We start from the raw sequence: 19,482 nt of genomic DNA, 5'->3' as shown, positions 1-19,482 counted from the left end.
AAATTATTTTTCTGCGTTTAAAAATAAGAGTTTGGCTGGAAGTTTCGCCAGAAGCCTCGACGAAACAATTTCAAATTGTTTCGTGACTGAAAAAAATATGAGATTTGCGCATAAATACAAAAAAAAAAACGATCAATTATTTATTTCCAGATAAAAGATCTACTGTGTGTCAAAAATCGAAGCGCGACGGGAAAATCTGAAGCAAAACAATAATAATAAATAAGTTCGTTTTTTTGTATATTTTATAAAAAGTGCAGTAATATACGGAATGAGCTGCTATTGGTTAATTTGAACAGCACAGAGGTTAGAATCGACGTCGAATTTGTCAGCTTCCCGCGAAAAGTCACACACACGATTTTGCGTCGTTATTTCGAGTAAACATGCGCTTACGTTTGCACGTGAATAAAAATTTAAACAATCAAGAGGAGTCCGAGCTGCATCTTATGCCATGCAAAATTCACGGTGACGAACCCGTAAAGGTTTCCTCCTTCTTCAAACCTTACATTCACAAGGTGGACGAAGAACGTGAGCGGTTAAAAACATTTTTCAAACACACACTTTGCCATTATTTTTGTTTTACAGAAAATGCCGCAAATGTCACGAAAATATACGCAGTAAAAGTAAATTTGTTATTTATACTTTCGGCTTTTTGTTCCATTGCTCTTCTTCGATAACATTTGACCCAAGGAGGTTATTGCAAAATAAACATGATGAAAAAAATAAACAAAAATAAGAGATACACTTTGCACAATTGTAATATACTTGTTAATTATTTAATTTTACGCACAGATTCTGATTGTTCTTTCCGCGGTTATCCACTTCAAGGGAAGAAGATCAAAGTACCTGCCGGCTATAAGGGTGTGATGTTTATCGAGAATAAAAAAGCGGATACGGAAAATAACAACCGAAATTTGTATTCTACAGGCACCTTTTCACAATTCACATACTGGAATTACGACAGAATACCATCTAAGAACGACGCCGTCGCGGCGGCTTTAGATTGGATTGACATAGCCGAAGCGGTGAGCAGATTGTTTTACAAACAATTCTGACACATGCATTCTCAGCACTGTGCTAATTTTCAAATCTTTTCCAGTTGCACTCGTCAGAAACATAGATGTAAATTCGAAGGAGATCACGTGTTGAAAAAAACTATTTTTGTTACACATAATTTTACCGGAGAAGAGGGAAATAATTGAAGATATTTTACATATAACAGATTTATTTTTACATCATAATGATTGGATGGTTATGTCACAAATAATGAGCGTATATGCGTTAGAATCTATTACCGTGTATGTAAAGTTTGTGTAAAGAGAGATTATAGCAATTATGGTGTTGTGATACAGTCTGTTCTAATTAGCAGCAACATGTTGAAAGAAAGTGTTTTCTATCTTGACATCTGTGTTTCGACTTCTTTATTATTGTTTTATCTCAAATGCAATACGATTAATACGTGTAAATGCAATCCCGAATAGATCATTTTCAGAGGCATAAATCTGTTTTATATAAGATTATAGTTTCATATTTAATTTCCTATTAATATATTAATATATTTAGTGCCAGTGATAAAAAGTTCACAATGACGGTATCATCCAGTGTGAATTACTATAGAATGTACACACACAGTATCTGAGATTAACGTACGTGCTAATTCTTTTATAATTACACATCTGTAAATTTACAAAATACAATTTTTTTTTTTCGAGAGAGAGAGAGAGTACGCGGTGTATATTGAATATTATTATTAGGCCAAGGAATTCAATCGGCGTGCAAACAGCACGCATCGAACATTCGTATGCGCGATGTTCACATCTGTTTCCCCGAGTATGAAAAAGTGGAGCGAAATCTTCTGTGAATTACGCGGATTGGCATAGATGAGAGGCGATGTGCGCGTTCGTTTTTATTCTAAACGAAGTATATGTATATATATATATATATTTTCGTTAACTTTAAGAAAAAAGAATTATAAGTATTTGCGATCTTTGACTTGAATGAATTTTCTTTGGCTTCGTAGTAGTAAAAATACTGAGGTACAAGATTTGTAGAACTAATCGAAAGAAAATCGTGTAAATATCACGAAAACTCGCGTTTTTCGTTCGTCCCTTACATTCTAAATTATCAAAATTGCTCGAACAACAAAACAATAAAATCTTTTTGTGATATACATATAATACTTTTCCCGATGCTATATATATATATATCGTTAATAGAACATATATAACTTAGATTCTAAAGGACCTATTTACAGTAACATTTTACAAAGTTTCTAAGGAACTAATCTAAAGATAGGTCCGCTGCTTATCACTTCGTTTCATTCACATGCAAAAGCTCTCTAACGTTTACTCGTTAAGTTTTAGTTTAAGGAAGTAAATGCTCGCCTTTACAAAAGGCTGTAGTCTTGTTATTGTTGTGTTTATGGTGTTTAAGCTAATCTTATATGTATATGTATGTAAAAACGAACTGTGGGAACTTGTTGCTTGATGGGCCTTAAATCGAGACCAAAACCTCGAACAAGACTGAACCAAGTTGTTCGTTCAAACAAACCTGTCTTAACGATTTAATCTCTTTAAGCTAAATATATGTACGTATGATCACATTAGCTTATCGTATAATTGTTCTGACGAAGATTTCATGTTCTCCGTGTCAGACACATACACACTCACACGCACACAGACACACACACATAGACACATTCTTCGTTAATTAGGCGTGTACTCTTTTAGATATACGATTGTTCAAAGATATCTGTGAAATTAAACGTAATTCGATAAGTAAATAATTCGCAATTTCTTCTACTATCGTGTAAATATTTGTTGCAACATCTTGTTTTTTCTTTTGTACCCTGATTTTAGATGTATATTTCCATGTATACATGAGACGACAATGAATTCTTTTTTTTTTTTTTTTTTAGAGAGAGAGAGATATGTCCTGTTCGCGAATGCAAGAAAACAAAAGATACCTAGCGTCATTTCTTTTTTTTTTTTTTTTGGCAGTGGCTAGTATCGAACGTATATCTGAGTTTCAAAATATTGTATAAAGTACAAGATACTGCAATAGGCAGCAAGTGGAATACGTATGTTTGGTATTGTCAGCGCCGCCGTTGTATATAGGTTTTTTTTTTTTTTATATAGAATTCAAAAAGTGGAATATATAAAAAAAAAAACCGTTACAAATGCCACTCGTGTATAATATAAAAAACATCGACAGTCTTGTGTGAGTCATGAGAGAAATGTACAAAATCTCAAGCAAACTGTTAACTAATCGCGCTTCGGACCGTCGTGTACATTCGTCGATCCGCATTACGCAGCTTCACTAAATTTGTACGTTTGTAAAAAAAAAAAAATAAAAAAAAAACAAAAAAAACAATATCAAATCAAGCGTTTTATGCTGTTTTATACGTGCTGAAACGTGCCTAATTCATTGTTCTGCTCCTGATGGAATTTGTTCTGATCCTGTTGCTGCTTGATAAAGGCGCTGAGCCTGTTCAAAAGAAACTGCTTGTCATGGCCTTCCAGTACCAACTGGTTCTTCAGTACCGTCACCATATGCTTGTTTGCGATCGTTACCGCGTAATAATAATAAAGAAGCAGAGCGAGAATGACGAACGCCGGTATGCCAAAACCGGCGGTGCTCAGAAAATATAGAGTCGATTGTAACCAGTTGGGAAATTGCGAGAACGTTATGATCAGTAACGACCACACGGACTCAAAGCCGCGGAACGGTCCGCACGACTTCGACGGCATGATCTGCTCGATCGAGTAGCCGATCAGTATTGTCGCCAGGATGAAAGCGACCAGCAGAATGAACATGAATAGAGAATTCAACCTGCTCGCCCGGTATATCTTGCTGGACGGTGTGCTATTTACCAGACAGGTGAATTTCTTCACGTAGAACAGGAAGAACGTGCCGATGACGGCGACCAACGGTAAAAGCGGGGCGAACAGGCAACCGAGCCAGCAGAGTGTCTGCGAGTAGACGATATCGAGCACGTGCTTGGGAAGATCGAACTCCTGCTCGCCGATGAAACGCAGAACCTTGTTCTCGGTGTGCCGGGCAATCAACGAGCGGGGAAAGTTGACGAAGAAGGTCATGAAAACCTGAATGAAGAGATCGGTGGTGTACAGCTTGAAGAACTGCTGTCCCACAAACGTTTCCCAGCACAATGGCTGTTTGTTGTTGATGTTGGAGCACTCGTTCTCCGGAATCTTGTCCGCGACGAGTCTGTACATGGACGTTAGCAGAACGCCGAGAGAAGCGAGTCTGAGAAACACCGTTCTGAACAACGTCATTCGGATGACGTACGACGGACTGTAATTCTCCAAAGCGACCAAATAACGAAAGAGGAACGGTACCGCCACGTTGAGCCCGACGATGCATACGTACGGCAGGAATTCGAGAAACAACTGCGTGATCTTGGATGCATCTGGATCTTGCGCCAAGTACGCCAGCTGGTCGAACGAGAAGTCGATTATGTAATAGATAAACGCGCCGCAACCACCGAGCACCGTTAGGACCAACACATGCACAAACAGACGTATGAAGAACAACTTCGTTTTTTCCTCGCGCGTACGATTTTGTCGTTCCTCCTCCATTCTCTCCGTTTCCAGAAATGCCTTTATCTCATTGTACAGCGCCTTGTGCTTTACGGCCGCGGACTTTTCGTTGTGAATGCAGTAATCCCAGCCGCCGAACACCAAATTGCAGTACCGATAGAACTGGCCCTCGCCCTCCACGACACGCTCCATAAAACCTCTGGCGGCTCGCCGAACGATCGCCACCAGACTGATGACAAAGACAACAGTAATGGCGCAGATATAAGCAAGCGGGAAATTGTAGCCGAAGGTTCCGCACACGCTCTCGTATATGTTGTGCGTGTACCAGCCGTAGAACAGCGGGGTGTATTCCAAAATACCGCCGCCTTGCACGATATCGGTTATGCTGCTACTCTCATCGGTCATGTTTCTATATAGTTCGGAACAACATGCTACGCTCGCGGTGTTGTTGGATGTACATAATTCGTTTTCCGACGTCTCCAGCAAGATCGCCGGCAGCACTATCAGCAAATATATACTTGCGAACAGAAATAGATTTAGATACATCAGCCATTTGATAAACAAAAAGTACGCCACTATGCCCATTCCGAAGTTTCCGCCTATTTTCTTCAGACTGTTATTCCACAGCTCCATCTTGGAGTAAGCCTCTTTCATCCGTATGCGAAATTGCTGCCAGGCTTTTCTGCGTTGCCATTTCAGCTGCTCAAATCCCTGAAGTCTCAGTTTTGTAGCACTCTAAACAAATTTATTACACAAGAGTTGTAATCTATACTAAGTCTATATCTGCAAGTAGATAAATTGCTCAAAATACCTGTAACTGATTCTTCAGCTGTATTTTCTGAGACATGCAGACAGGCATAGCTTTGATCTGCATGATTTCCTCCCAAGTGCGTTCCTCATTGGACAGATTTTCCGACAGGTCTGGTAGCATTGATACCGCCGCATCGTGTATGTTGGTTGACATACGCCTTGAAGTCGTTGTGCCGCGAGATCTGGTGCTGGTGCGCCTTCTCAGTGTTGTCTTTGGATCATTTCGGATTCGTTTCGCAGTGGCTGTCAAATAAACACAGAAAAACAAAATCTTTATTTGGTAATCGCATTGTGCTTGTGTAACCAATTCTTGGAATAAAAAAACAAAAAAAAAAAAAACTCACCAACACGAGACTTTTTGCTAGGAAGCAAAGTAGCTATGTGCGAAGGATCCCTTTGCAAGGCTTGTTGCAAATCCGCTTCTATAGCTGCCGGATAACTTTCTTGATAGAATTCTGCGCCAGCCTCTTCCCATCCGTGTCCCCTGTCGCACCCACGCTTCTTTCTCTCTCCGCCAGACATTTTCAAAAGAGTCAACAATTTTCAATCTTGCTTGCAAACACGAATCAGTCACATGTGACAATCAGAACTTTTAAACGTTTAATTCTGTGTAAAACAGTTTAAGATGACTCATGACATTAACAATCCACCATCTGTTTTTCTTCTGCAACACCTCTTCTTTAATTCCTGTTGATCGTTGGATATGATAACGGTGATGCATTGACTATGAAAAAAAAAAAAAACAAACTTGAGTCATTATCACGCATTGTACAGTGAGATAAAACACAATATCGGAGCGTGTATGTATACATACACACATGCAACGTACTGGACCGTGATTAATTGAGAAATCTCTTCTAAAAACTGTTCGCGTTGAAATTCCCGATCAATTATTGAGTATTCCGAGGGTATCAAATTTATTCTCAAGCCGTGAGGACATCACAACTCCGTTAATATCGGATTCGCCTCCTCGACGTTGCGCCGCTCGCAACGTACAACGTTGCTACGCACATATGAAAGCTTGACAAGGCTCGCAGCTCGTGGAAGTCAGATGAACATGGTCGATATGATCGCCGAACTCGGCACTTCAAGCCTCGCGAAACAGCAACGGACGAAAGTTTCGCGAGAGCTCATCGAACCGCACGGCGGCATTTTGTTTGGCTCGTACGTCAAAACCTAACACGTCAAATTCGCAGCAGACAGCTAATAAAAAAATCCTGTCGATTGCGGCAAACCAGATGGCGTCTCGATAGGTTTGCTTATGTTTTTATTATGAGCTCTTAACAAAAAAAAACAAAGGAGCACACAAAAGTTTCTATTACAAGCGTCTTTATTATCATCTCTGGTTTTCATGATGGGAATATAATAATCGTGCGAGTTTATATATATTATGCGTAGAATTATTATGTTACACATTCATGAGATGTTTACATACATGTAATGCACACAATCTAGTATAAATTTTTCGTAACTTGAGATTTACAGTCTTCACATCTCGCTTTATATATATTAAATTTTGATCGCTTTTGGTTGAACAAGTTATATATTTACATGTAAATTTGTATCTTTGTTCAATCTGCAACCTGCTATTGAAAACGCAGAATTGCATTGTATACCTACATTGTATGTACGCGATACAAATTTGTGTTTCAATTAAAAGACAAAAAGCAAAAGCTTGGCATTACAAAACGTGCTCGCGAGAGAGCACAATAAATAACAATTTTACTATCTTATTGGAGTGGTGCTCAACGTTAGAACTTTTGCAAAAAGTTAACTAACTTTGTAAATCTAGGAATATTACGTAATTTCAAGATCGTTTTCTTCCTTAAAGATATACCAGACTCGAATATTTTGAGACCACAGTTGCATTTAATTGTGTTACATGTGAGTATAATAATATAAGCGTAAGAATAGTAATTACATTACTATCACCATGGCTACATTAATATCAGTATAGCTTCCTGCGTTAAAAGTCTCACTTATCACTAAAAATACATGCAAACTAGCTTCAGTATTGTCGACCTCTGCCTCGGTTATAACCGCCACGCTGATAGTTATTGGTGTTGGAATTATTGCCTCCCTGATTCCATCCACCTTGAACCCTTCCTCCTCTTCCCCCCTTTCCTCCGCCATCTCTCCTGTCCTGATAATAATTATCGTGTGATGTGTTTCTTTCGCCTCCACCACCTCCGTAAGAATCTCTTTGGCCGGAATATTGCGACTGTTGATAGTTGTAATTTTGACCGTAATTCTGTCCCTGATTTTGATATTTCTGTCCGTAACCTTGGTTCTGCCCGTAGCTTTGACCCTGATTGTGTCCGTAGCTTTGACCTTGATTCTGATTGTAATTTTGACCGTAACTTCTGCCGGAATCTCCCTTATAACCACCACCACCACTACTACCCCCGCCTCTTTGATATCCTCCCGAGTCTCTGTGATCCGGATAACAATCTCTGTGGCCTTGTCCGGAATATTGGGGCTGCTGATAGTCTATATTTTGACCGAAATTACTGGTAGCGTCTTTATGATCGCGATAACCGCCACTACCACCTCCCCTACCACCACCACCACCACCTCCTCTAACATTACCACCTCTTCCACCTCCTCGATTGCTCCTAAAATTATTAAATATATATTTTATTACTCACATGTTTATCAATAACTAACATTTTCTATAATTGGTGTTACGCCAGTTTAGTGACTTACCCGGACGATTGTGGCCCTTGGACCCGATCCTTTTGCCATGGAGGCATCTCTGGTGGAGGTGGTTCTTGCTCGTAAGGTCTACCACCTCTGTCCGGCACCGCTCCTATAATGACGCTGTTGATCTTGCTTCGTGTGTTTTTGCGAACATTAACACTACTCGTCTTCTCAATCACCGCAAGATCGTCTCTCGCCGCTAGCAAATCAGCCATTGTTACTTTCGGTTCTTTATTCAAAATTTTTCTTCTCTCCTCGTATTTAGTGTTAACTTGAGTTTCCTGCGGTTTTATTCTGTCCGACCACTATATGCAAAATAATATAAAGTTATTTTACTCTTGTATATAGTTGTATGTGTATAAATGTTACATGTATATCTGTGAAAAATTCTACCAGGAATGATTGAACTGTGACATCAAGACGCTTGAGCAACGTGTCACGACGAATTGTGTATTCCTTGTGCAGTTCCTCCTGCAGTTCACCTAATTCCTTCCATTGGTTAACAGAAAGCTCAACGTCTATAAGTGGTTTACCTAGATGCTCGGATGGTACAGTCTTTAATACTTCTTGTAATTTAGATTCTAATTTTGAGAACAACATTTCAGGTGAAATATTATCTGGTGGTTTTTGAAATTTCAATGTCACCAGCATATTTTTCAAGTCCCTTGCTGTGTCACTTTCATCCTGTGTACAAAATAAAGAGTTTAAAACAGATATCATTGTGTATGTCTTGTTACAATAATAATACAAAACTTCATAAGATATCGCAATAAAAAAAAAAAAAAAATACTTACAATAGTTACTTCCAATTGCTTTTCTTCTTTAGGACATTTCACCTCTAATAATTTACAAGACATAAGTTCAGCTGCTAAGAATTCTATCAGAATAGCTCTTTCAGACTCATTGGCTAGTCTTTGATTTACATGTCCAGTCATTAGTTTCTCATTTATACATCCTAATTCTTTAAGAAAGAAACTTAACTCTAAGAGAAAGGAACTAGCATCATCTGCACTGGTTGTAGCATGAACAGTCTCATCAATGTCAATAAATGTCGCCAGTTGGTCAGCAAACCAAGCTACAAGACTAGTAAAATCTGTTGATTTTGCACCAAGTTTTAAAGCTTCTCTCAGCTTTTCTTCCTCTAGCATTGGTCCTGTATATCTATATTGTTGTAATCACAAATTTTTTGACAATCCGTGACATATGATTTTTGAAATTTTAAAATTGTAAGAATAAGATAAATTTCAATAAAGACCATGTATATCGTCACGACATAAAAATTAAATTAACAAAATTGACTTACAATTTTTGCGATATAACTTTTATCTGCTTACCCAACATCCTCGAGCATATGCAACAATTTCTCCTCCATGGTCGATTTTGTCTCTTCAGCTCCGAATGATGAAATTTAGCTGGTATTGAGCAAAAATGTGCAACCACAAGACAGATGTCTGTGTAATTTATTTCGAGATTTTGATGGCAATGCAAAATCGACTGCAGACCCTTCGTCACGGTACGTTGTAGTTTCGTTATCAACTCGGTTCTTCACGGTACTCCAGTAATACAAACCAATACAATACTGACGATCGTGAAACCGGTACCGGTAGTGTTTCAGTCTTCACGTCTAATATGGATTAAATTGCACAAAAAAGAAGACGAATCAAGGCTGGTTTTAATTGCAAAATTAAAGGAACGCAGTTCCTAATTCTTTAAGGCTGTTTCCAAAGCATCATGCCAAGCGAATGATTCGATCAGAGAATCGCACCGACAAATCGACATGGCTACGTAGTTGCCAATGTGCACCACCCGCAGACACAGAGCTCTGGCTTACAGAGCGGAAAAGCTATTACGGTTTTTTAAATGGCCGCTCTCCATTTTCTCTCTGGTAGCGTAGTAATTATCGGAGCAAAATTTTATGACTTAATTGCAAACAAGATATGCAAATAAAATGCAACAAGCAACAAAATATATGGATGTCTGTTGGTCACCTACACCAGGTTCTCTCTTGTTTTTATAAATTAATTTCGTACATAGAAAACGAGAGAGAAGAGAAGAGAGAAGAGAGAGAGAGAGAGAGAGAGAGAGAAAGAGAAACGACGTGGCGTAGCCGAACGGATTTCTACGTTCGCGCAGGCGTGAACTCCATTTCGCACTTGACAAAATCGAGAGTCGCGCTACTGTGTACACTATGGCGTATGCCGTGGCGAAACGACGAGAGTAGTTGTCCCTGTAGGCGTCGTTATGATGCGTGGGTCGTAACGTTTTTTTGAGAGAGAAGCGAGAGTTTGTTTTGAATCGATAACGGACGTGGGCATCGGTTTTTCGTTAAATTATGGTGATTTGCTCGGCGAGGAGTGGCGTCGTCCTACGAAGCCGCGACGATGGAACCGGACGTCGGTGGTGAGCGTCGTACGGACGATTAATCGAGCAGGAGAGGACTCTGTTGCCTTGTCGCGGTATTCGGTGTGTTCATTGTATATGCGATGTCGCGAAGTTCGACGAAGCTTCGCCCCGTCGTGCAGCGGCGGAAGCGCGACGTCGTGATCCCGCTCGTCGCGTGTCTGCTGCTCGCGTCGTCGTTGTCGTCATCGTCGTGGGTCGCGAAGGCAGCGAGCGATTTTAATAAGGATAGCTGCCCGGTCGAATGCGCTTGTCTAGGAAATTTGGTCGCCTGCAACGATCTTCGGCTTATCGAGGCGCCTAGTGGTTTGCCTCCGTGGATGGAGGTCCTGTAAGTAAACAATCGTCGATTGTTTATGTATAATGAAGGAAAGGGGAGGGAAAGCAACAGTATTTATTTAGGTATATGGTGCGATAGATATTTAAATTTATGATTGATGTTTATTTATTTATTTTTTAATTTTGACACATTGCACAATGACATTTAGCGAAGTGTGTAGTTTGGAGAGTTGTGGAATGTTTATAGTTTTGTTATTAATAAAATAAAAAAAAAGAGAGATGTAAGAGTTTGTACAAGTACAGTAATCATAAATGATTCACGTATGATTTGTTTTGAATCACAAAGATTATTGGAGCTGGTCTGTTTTATGTGTAAAGTGAACCAAGAGATAGATAAGATAGAGAAAGGCAATTCATAACAGATATAAAATCACTAATGACATAGATATTATAGACTAATTTTATCTAAGAGTTATATAATTTATTTTTGTTTTATTTCAAGATACGTATTTGCACATATATTTTGTAGAAATAAAATAAATGAAGGTTTTTATTTAGAGAAGAATTATGAAATGGTTTTTTATATAAACCATTTCATAATTAAATAATAAAATGACTAAGCTTTGTCATAAATTATTACAACGGTAATTTAAAAAAGACTAATAAAAAAAGTAATAAATATATATAAAAGTATACTTAAACATATTTAAATTTATTAATTTTTATATTAAACATGTTTATATTTTTTATTTTACAGTAATAAAATTGTTTTTTATTAAAAACTTCTATATATGATTGTGTTTCTTTAATTAAAAAAAAAAAAAGATATGTTTATAATTTATTTCAAATAAAAATTGAGGAGAAAGGAAACTACTATTATGCAGCAATTTATTATTTATTGGATGATAACTGCTATTACTCTATATTTGTTTGGAAGTCGAATCAAGGGGAGTTATATTGCTTGTTATGGCTGCATGTGGGTCGCTTGTTTCTTCGTTGCACTAAATGGTCAGATTGATGAAACTGACTTCTACAGATACATAGTCAGGTTTCCATATAGGGTGCTATATGTGATGATGGCTGATCATTGTAAAGTCCCTCTGATGTTCAGAGTCAAGGATAGCAAGAATCTAAGTAGAGAATACTCATGACTATGCTATTTAAGGTATTAAGAGTTGTAGAGAGGTAGCCCGAGGATGCTGATTTCATACAATACACATCCAAATAATTGAGACTTGTGTGAAACAATTTACAAATTAAAATTATTTTTACAAAGTTTGTTTACAAATTAAAACAATTTCTTAATGTTTAATAGAAAACAAATCTGAAATAGAAACACTCTGAAATACAGATGTACCATGTTAGTCTCTTTCATAACTTCTGTTATACAGAAACAATAAAAGATAAAGTTTTTTTCAAATGTTTTACAATTAATGAATACAATTTGCTTCTTTTTATATATTTTTCAGAGAATTAAAAAATAACAATATTGCTAACTTGGAATTTGACTCATTGCTTCATGTACCAGAACTCAAAAAATTGTAAGCAGATTTATTTTTTAAATAATATTTATTTATTGATGTACTGAAACAATAAGTTATCTTATTTGTGATTTATTCATAATTTTAGAGACGTAAGCGTTAATAAACTTGGAGATAATTTTACTATTGCCTTGTCGGAAGTAACACAATTACGTGAGCTTAAAGTGAATAAAAACCAATTAACAAAAGTGCCAGATCTTGTATTTGTTAAGAATATTACTCATCTTACGCTGTAAGTATTTATTGTGAAAGTGTTTTCTTTTAATAAAATCTGATAAAAATGATTTAATATTAACTTTCGATATATATATAATGAAACAATAATTATCAATACTGCAATTGTTTGTAGATCTCATAACTTAATTACCAGTATAAATGGAACTGCATTGCTCACTTTGCAACAGCTTCAGTATCTGGATCTCAGTGGAAATAAAATAAGTGTCCTTCAAAAAGGATCTTTCCTCACTCCTAATCAACTTACACATTTGTATGTATATATGTTTTTATTTAAAAAATCTTATTTATTATATATTGTCACGCAATATTTTATATTTGCAGAAATTTAAACATGAATCAGATAAGTATAATTGAAAACGGAAGTTTGGATAATTTAACTTCCCTGGAAGAACTTCGTTTAAACAAGAACCATTTGACACAGCTAAAAGACCTTTTTTCAGGTTTAAAGGAATTAAGAGTGTTGTAAGTGTTTTGGTATAATTGTAAATTAAAAATTATTGATTATTATCAGAATTTATTTAAAATTTATTTTAAACAGTCTCTTTGTACAGTGAATAATCTAAAACGCTTACTTTGCAGAGAAGTGAATAGAAATAATCTACAACAAATTCACGGATTAAGTTTAAAACATTTAACCAAGTTGAGAGAATTACATTTGAAAAGAAACAAAATTGAAATGTTAGACGATGGTGCTTTTTGGCCGCTTAACAATTTGATAATGTTACATCTTGACTTTAATATGTTGACTTCTATAAGAAAAGGTGGTTTATTCGGATTAACCTCTTTGCAAACACTTACCTTATCGCACAATCAGATCTCTTCGATCGAACTTCAAGCATGGGAACAATGCTTAAAAATAACAGAGATGTCAGTAATGAATTTATAGTCACAATATAAATAATTTATAATAATTCATTAATAATTCATTTGTCTTAAAGTGTTACCTTTACGTGTATATATTTTTTTTTTATTTTAGAGACCTGTCGCATAATGCATTAACTTCCATAGACCGAGATGCGTTCGAATATCTTTCAAGACTGGAAAAACTCAAACTGAGTCATAATCAGATAACGCACATTGCGGAAGGAGCGTTCAATCATACAACAAATCTTCGCGTTTTGTACGCATATTTTTGTTTTTAACTTAAAATTTTTGCGATAGTTTACGATTGCCATATTACACAATTGTGTTTAAATTTAAAGGGAACTTAATTTCAACATGATATCTTACATGGTGGAGGACATTGGTCGCTCGTTTGCCGCACTCGGTCAGTTGTGGAAGCTGAACCTGGCAAACAACGATATCAAGTCTATAAATCAGAATGCTTTCATCGGCCTAAGTCACGTAACCGATCTCGATTTAATTGGTAATAATATTACGTCCATTCAAGAAAATGCTCTCCTTCCAATGACTAGTTTGGAGACACTAAAAATGCATACCCGTAAGTTCAACGTTTAACACATCGCGTCTGTAATGCAATCAAATACAGATATTCAGAACTTTTTAATTTTGATTGATTTCATTTTGTTTGTGCAGAATCTTTGCTTTGCGATTGCGGACTCAAATGGCTGGGAATGTGGTTGCAAAAACATCATTACAGGGAAGCTAAAATGTACTGCGGTTATCCCCATTGGCTGCAAGAGATGCCATTAAACATTTTACATCATGCAAACTTCACTTGTGGTGAATATATTTTATTGTTAAAAAAAATAATACACACGCACACGTGATATTTAAACTCATCTGTTAGAGCACTTTTTTTTCGTTCTGTGTGCCATTTTTTATATCTCTTAGATTTTAACGTAAATTTATTTTTCACGCACGCAGATGAATTTCCAAAACCACGAATCATTGAAGAACCCATAGGTCAAATGAGCATTAAGGGTGGCAACGTGACGCTGATTTGCCGCGCAACCAGTACCTCCGACGCGCCGCTTTCTTTCACCTGGAAACACGACAATGTGGAGTTAAAATCTGCGCAATTCAGTACGGAGACCAATTCGTCTTCCGAGAGTGGAGTAACCGAAGCGACTTCTTTTTTGTATCTTGTTAACGTAACTCACGCTAACGCTGGCAAATATCAGTGCATGGTAACAAACACTTTCGGAACTACGTATTCGGGAAAAGCCAAATTGGTCGTGTCAGGTAATGTTTGACAATAATATGTATTTTAATTTAAAAAAAATGTATTTAGAAAATAATATAAAAGATAATTACTTTCAATTGTAAAAGTTAAGCAATTTATTTATTTATTTATTTTTTTTTGTATAGTTTATCCGACGTTTTCTAAAATTCCGCACGATATAAAAGCGCACGTTGGAAGTACCGCTCGTTTGGAATGCGCTGCCGAGGGACAACCGTCGCCGCAAATCGCCTGGCAAAAGGACGGCGGAAAGGTCGACTTTCCAGCCGCGCGGGAAAGACGAATGCACATGATGCCTACGGACGACGTGTTGTTTATAATAAATGTGAAAACGAGAGACAGCGGTGTTTATTCGTGCATCGCACAAAATCTGGCTGGTAGTATTGTCGCGAACGCAACTCTTACGATATTAGGTGAGAAATCTTTTTACGAATACAAACTGGGCTTATAAATACACATATTTTTATTTACATATTTGTATATGTATATTTATATAAAATATCTAGAAATCCCATTTGTAGAAACTCCATATTTCGTGAAGCCAATGAAAAATAAGGAGATAACAGTGGGCGGCTCGATCGTGTTGGAGTGCATGGCAAATGGTACGCCACGGCCGAAATTGTCGTGGCGAAAAAATGGCAACCCGTTGCAGCTAACGAATCGCCACTTCTTCACAGCGGACAACCAGTTGTTGATTATTGTCAACGCGATTTTTACCGACGCCGGGAACTACGAGTGCGAGATGAGCAACTCTTTGGGCACCGTCGTCGGCTCGTCTCATCTTACAGTCAATCCAGGTGATTAAAGTTATTAATAATCCGTGTCGCGCATCTCGTCTACCAAAAAGTCCCCCTTTTACAGCCATTGACTGTCAGCGAATGTCCCGCCAATCTCGCACGCAACGCTATCTTCACTTTGCCCGATTTTCTTCCCCTACGGGCACACAATAGAATTCTCTTCTCGATTTAACACCAATATAACTTTTGTTCAGCTCCAAATGCCGCGTTGAATGACGCCGAGATTTTGGGCGTAATAATAATATCGGTAGTGTGCTGCGCCATTATAACTTCTGTGATCTGGGTGATCGTGATCTACAAAACCAGACGTCGTCTGAATTCCGCGCAAGACGTGTCTCTCGTGCAACCAGCGACGACCGTCATACTCGCCGTACCGGACAATACACAAGAGCGGTTGTATCTGGACACGAGCTCGCAACACAGCAAGGACAGCGGAACGGGTGACAGCGCTAATCCTAGCAACGATCAGCTGCAGTTATGCATACCTGGTAAGTGCTTCTTAATATTTGAGAAAGATCTGCAAAGACTTTTGATATTTATCTCGTATGGTTATTCGTTACAGAAGAAGCCGCGAGCAACTCTGTTAATAATCATGAAGAAGAAATGGGAACGATAAACGCCGACGATCCTCTCTTGCGTTATACAAACCACGAGCGAAATACTAATGTTGATAGCGCGGTTTAAAACGGAAACGCAAGCCGAGAAGAGTGAGTAAATGGACTTATAATTCGTACGTAACACTGTCACGATTGATGATTTAGCGAATAGTTCACCTAATCGCCAAGAGAAAGTGAGTATTCCCCTGAATACGACTGGTTTTTACCACGAGATAAAGATACCTGCGAGTTGTTTGTGCAGAAATCTGTCAAAGTGACCTATCGGTGGACGTTGATCCGAGAAAAGTACACTCCATGTATTCGATAATATTGTGTATATCTACTGACGGATCAACGAGTTCACGGCGTAAGTACAACATGAACGATAGCAAAACACTTGTACCGTCATCGTATTTATTATTGACGCGACTCTCGTTAAGTCGATAATTAGCACAAACGATATGAAGTGTAAATATTAAGCCTAAGGTTCTTCTATTATAATCGAGTATTATTACAAAACGCATGCCGCGCACATCGGTTGCTTTCAGAAAACGCAATGCTTGTTATACATACCATGTTAACAACGTGATTTTTTAAACGCGTTTATTCGTGTAAGAAAGCTGACAGAAATTTGTTACGTGTCCGCTTGTAGAACATGGCTGAGAAACGTGTTCTTTCTAGGTTTCGGCTTTAACCCTTTCGCTGCGGCAAAATCTAATACGGAACGCGCGTGACGAGAACTCGGCGGAACTTTTCGCTGACGCGCAAAGTATAAAAAAGTTCTGTAGACAGTGTAAAAGTTGTCGAAACACCGCAATTACATTGCGTTAAAGAATATATAGGTGACTACTACAATAATAAACACTAAAACACTATAGGCGCTTTTAGCCTCGTTTCGGCGTCAACAACATATTCTGAACAAACTTTTAAAGCGCCTACAGCGCAAATGAAAGGGTTAACAAAAACAAAAAAACCATTCATCTACTTGTGTCGTACAACCATTGTGCTTCCTGAACGTACTTATTGTGACGCGTGCGTAGGTCATTACTATGAAAACCATAAAAGCTACATATATTATAGACCAGCCTTATGTGATAGATATTTATTCTAGAGTTTATACATATATTACGTGAAAGCAGGCGGCTATTTATATACGAATAACGCAGAAACAGAACCGTCATCGTCGTTGTTTGTAACCGGAAACGCGATTACCAACAGGTGGAGATTTGTATATCTCTATGCACCAAAGCGTGTTGATTCTACGCATAATTTTTTTTTGTCCCTTGATTTTTCTTCGTTCTCGTAGTCAAATTAGACGATTATTATGAATTAGATTTTAATTTGTTTATTGATCAAATGTTGCTCACACTACTGATAAATACTTTTTATCTATGGTAGGTGTATACAATCGTTAGCTTTTGTAGGCATTTTTGTTAGTATTAATATTTGTTAAGTTGAAAATTGCATACTTTATATAAAAATAATATCTTCCATATTATTGCCTATATAGTTTGTTTTCAGAAGGTTTGAGTAGTTCGTCGATCTTTTCTTTATCATTGCAATACCCACAGAAGATGTAAGAATTCGTTTCCGTTTTCCTAACGATTTTTTCATATATATATATTTTATCCGAGTTTGTTTAATTAAGAGAAATTTAGAAAGTATAAAACATTCTTTCAGATATCGAAGAATTTTTATAGTTGAAACGTATATATGTGTATTTTGAAAGTTCGCAAAATGTGTGTGTGTGTGCGACCGCAACTAAACCCGGTGTTTTTTTTTTTTTTTTTTCACGTGACAGAAGTTGTCTTCAAAAATTATGACATAGTGTGTGTTTTTTTTTTAGTCTATATTTTATATATACACGAAAAAAATCGGTCCTTTTACTTCTATATTCAAGATCGGACATATTAAATTTATGATATACGTTATGAGATATAGATGTATGACACATAATATTTAAAATAACATATAATGATTAAGACTAAAAACTTAATATATAGCTTTCTCGTAGTATTCGCATTGGAAGTTTTTACCAAGTTCGATTTGACAATTCGATATGAAGCTTTGAATTTTATAAGTAATAAGAAAGTCTAAGGATAGAAGGGTATTCTTTCTTTCTGAGTGTAAAAAGAAAGAAGGAGAAAAGACGAGTGTTCTTAAATAATAGAAAAATAATTCGAACAATAATGTGCACAAGTGATCATTATGAAAGTATAAATTTAAATGAAAGTCTTTTTACCAGGCAGATATTATCGAAGTGAAACTCTCTTCAATAATATAATCCATATATTTTTCTATGACTTGTATTTGCGAAAAGAAAAATTGAAATCCCATGAAAACTCGCACAAAAAAAAAAAAAAAAAAACGAAGAGAGCCAGTACTGTTAATATTATTTAATTAAACCGCGCGATTCCTTCCATATATATTAATTTATTTACTCTGACTCACACAAGTGTCTGAACATGCGCAAAAAGTACGATAACATAATATGCTCATTGTGAGTGTAAAATTCAAGTAGATTAGATTTAGATCTAATCTACAAAATTCAAGTATTGTACGACGACATAAACTAGCTCGTAATATATTCCACTTATTATTTGTGTGTACAACTTATATGCCTGTGTAATGTATATGTTTGTGAACGATGTATGAGAATACACAAGATGGTTTATTGTGTAACTTTTCGGAATCAATTCCCGATCGGAATAATAACATGGATTTGCGTCGTTTATTTCTTTCTTTTTTGTAAGAAAAAGAAATCCAGGAAAATCGATAAAAGTGTCATTACGCGTGGAATCGAGAAGTTACATAATAGCTGCTCAGTTGTGGATGGGCCGTGGAAAAAACAAAAAAAAAAAACAAAAAACAAGAAATACGTGTAGGTTTTTTTTTTCTTGCGCTGTAGCAACGAGTATTAAATTATATAGTCAAACAGAATAGATGCTCTATTACGGATATGGTTTTTCTGGCTTGCGCCCGTGTGATACACCAAATAAGGCATCTGTTTCTCATTCAGTATTTTCCTCCTTGTTGTTATATAGTATTGTGTACAAATACAAAATAATCACCTACAATATATTTCGTGCGTGTTATTATTTATTTAACCACAGCGTTAATGTTGTGTAATGTCACTTACCTCTTTGCGACAGATTACCGTCGAACGTCCGTACAGATGGGTACGGAACACATTGAGAAAAAAAAACAAGTACTAAATTTGTAAGTTTTATACCAAGTAACAAATAGCGTTAGTTGAAAAGGCACTGAATACGAAACAAATATAGAAAATATGTGTAATAATACATAAATATATATTATTATGTGTATTTACACATTAACGTATATACGTATATTTTATATATATATACTTTTGTCTCCTCTTTTCTTCTATCGAGATGATCACAAAGAATTGCGGAGCAATGT

The 19,482-nt window shown here is 36.8% G+C and overlaps 4 protein-coding genes across 7 annotated transcripts; 2 read left to right on the top strand and 2 right to left on the bottom strand.

Annotated features, from left to right (window-relative positions):
- Positions 1–61: 61 nt before the first annotated feature.
- LOC109858119 (ribonuclease H2 subunit C) lies at positions 62–2,910 on the top strand. Its single transcript, XM_020435059.1, has 3 exons — positions 62–525; positions 790–1,022; positions 1,097–2,910. The coding sequence occupies exons 1-3, from the start codon at positions 381–383 to the stop codon at positions 1,115–1,117; spliced, it is 399 nt and encodes a 132-aa protein (XP_020290648.1). The 5' UTR covers positions 62–380; the 3' UTR covers positions 1,118–2,910.
- A 422-nt stretch (positions 2,911–3,332) lies between these two features.
- LOC109858123 (transmembrane channel-like protein 7) lies at positions 3,333–6,575 on the bottom strand. 3 transcript variants are annotated; one of them, XM_020435067.1, is made up of 4 exons: positions 6,181–6,575; positions 5,711–6,090; positions 5,368–5,609; positions 3,333–5,291 (listed from the first exon to the last, which is right to left on the bottom strand). In XM_020435067.1, exons 2-4 carry the CDS (start codon positions 5,886–5,888, stop codon positions 3,396–3,398), a joined length of 2,316 nt encoding a protein of 771 aa, XP_020290656.1. In that variant the 5' UTR covers positions 5,889–6,090; positions 6,181–6,575; the 3' UTR covers positions 3,333–3,395. The 3 variants fall into 3 exon arrangements, with proteins under 3 accessions (XP_020290656.1, XP_020290658.1, XP_020290657.1); XM_020435069.1 differs by having other exon boundaries at positions 6,185–6,575; XM_020435068.1 differs by having other exon boundaries at positions 6,196–6,575.
- Positions 6,576–6,684: 109 nt separating this feature from the next.
- LOC109858124 (protein FAM98B) lies at positions 6,685–10,040 on the bottom strand. Its single transcript, XM_020435070.1, has 5 exons — positions 9,401–10,040; positions 8,861–9,227; positions 8,460–8,750; positions 8,073–8,371; positions 6,685–7,981 (listed from the first exon to the last, which is right to left on the bottom strand). Exons 1-5 carry the CDS (start codon positions 9,436–9,438, stop codon positions 7,375–7,377), a joined length of 1,602 nt encoding a protein of 533 aa, XP_020290659.1. The 5' UTR covers positions 9,439–10,040; the 3' UTR covers positions 6,685–7,374.
- A 172-nt stretch (positions 10,041–10,212) lies between these two features.
- On the top strand, positions 10,213–18,420 carry LOC109858120 (leucine-rich repeats and immunoglobulin-like domains protein 3). Of its 2 annotated transcripts, none has more exons than XM_020435061.1 (14): positions 10,213–10,797; positions 12,215–12,286; positions 12,375–12,518; positions 12,636–12,773; positions 12,845–12,985; positions 13,103–13,390; positions 13,500–13,643; positions 13,726–13,964; positions 14,060–14,206; positions 14,351–14,668; positions 14,795–15,079; positions 15,188–15,463; positions 15,658–15,951; positions 16,026–18,420. In XM_020435061.1, the coding sequence occupies exons 1-14, from the start codon at positions 10,550–10,552 to the stop codon at positions 16,145–16,147; spliced, it is 2,856 nt and encodes a 951-aa protein (XP_020290650.1). In that variant the 5' UTR covers positions 10,213–10,549; the 3' UTR covers positions 16,148–18,420. The 2 variants fall into 2 exon arrangements, with proteins under 2 accessions (XP_020290650.1, XP_020290649.1); XM_020435060.1 differs by having other exon boundaries at positions 15,173–15,463.
- Positions 18,421–19,482: the final 1,062 nt, after the last annotated feature.

Source organism: Pseudomyrmex gracilis, unplaced genomic scaffold (assembly GCF_002006095.1).
Source record: "Pseudomyrmex gracilis isolate BER0280 unplaced genomic scaffold, ASM200609v1 scaffold_189, whole genome shotgun sequence".
Taxonomy (NCBI): Eukaryota; Metazoa; Arthropoda; class Insecta; order Hymenoptera; family Formicidae; genus Pseudomyrmex; species Pseudomyrmex gracilis.
The sequence above is the reverse complement of the archived record's forward strand: the minus strand, read 5'-3'. Positions and strand labels throughout refer to the sequence as shown.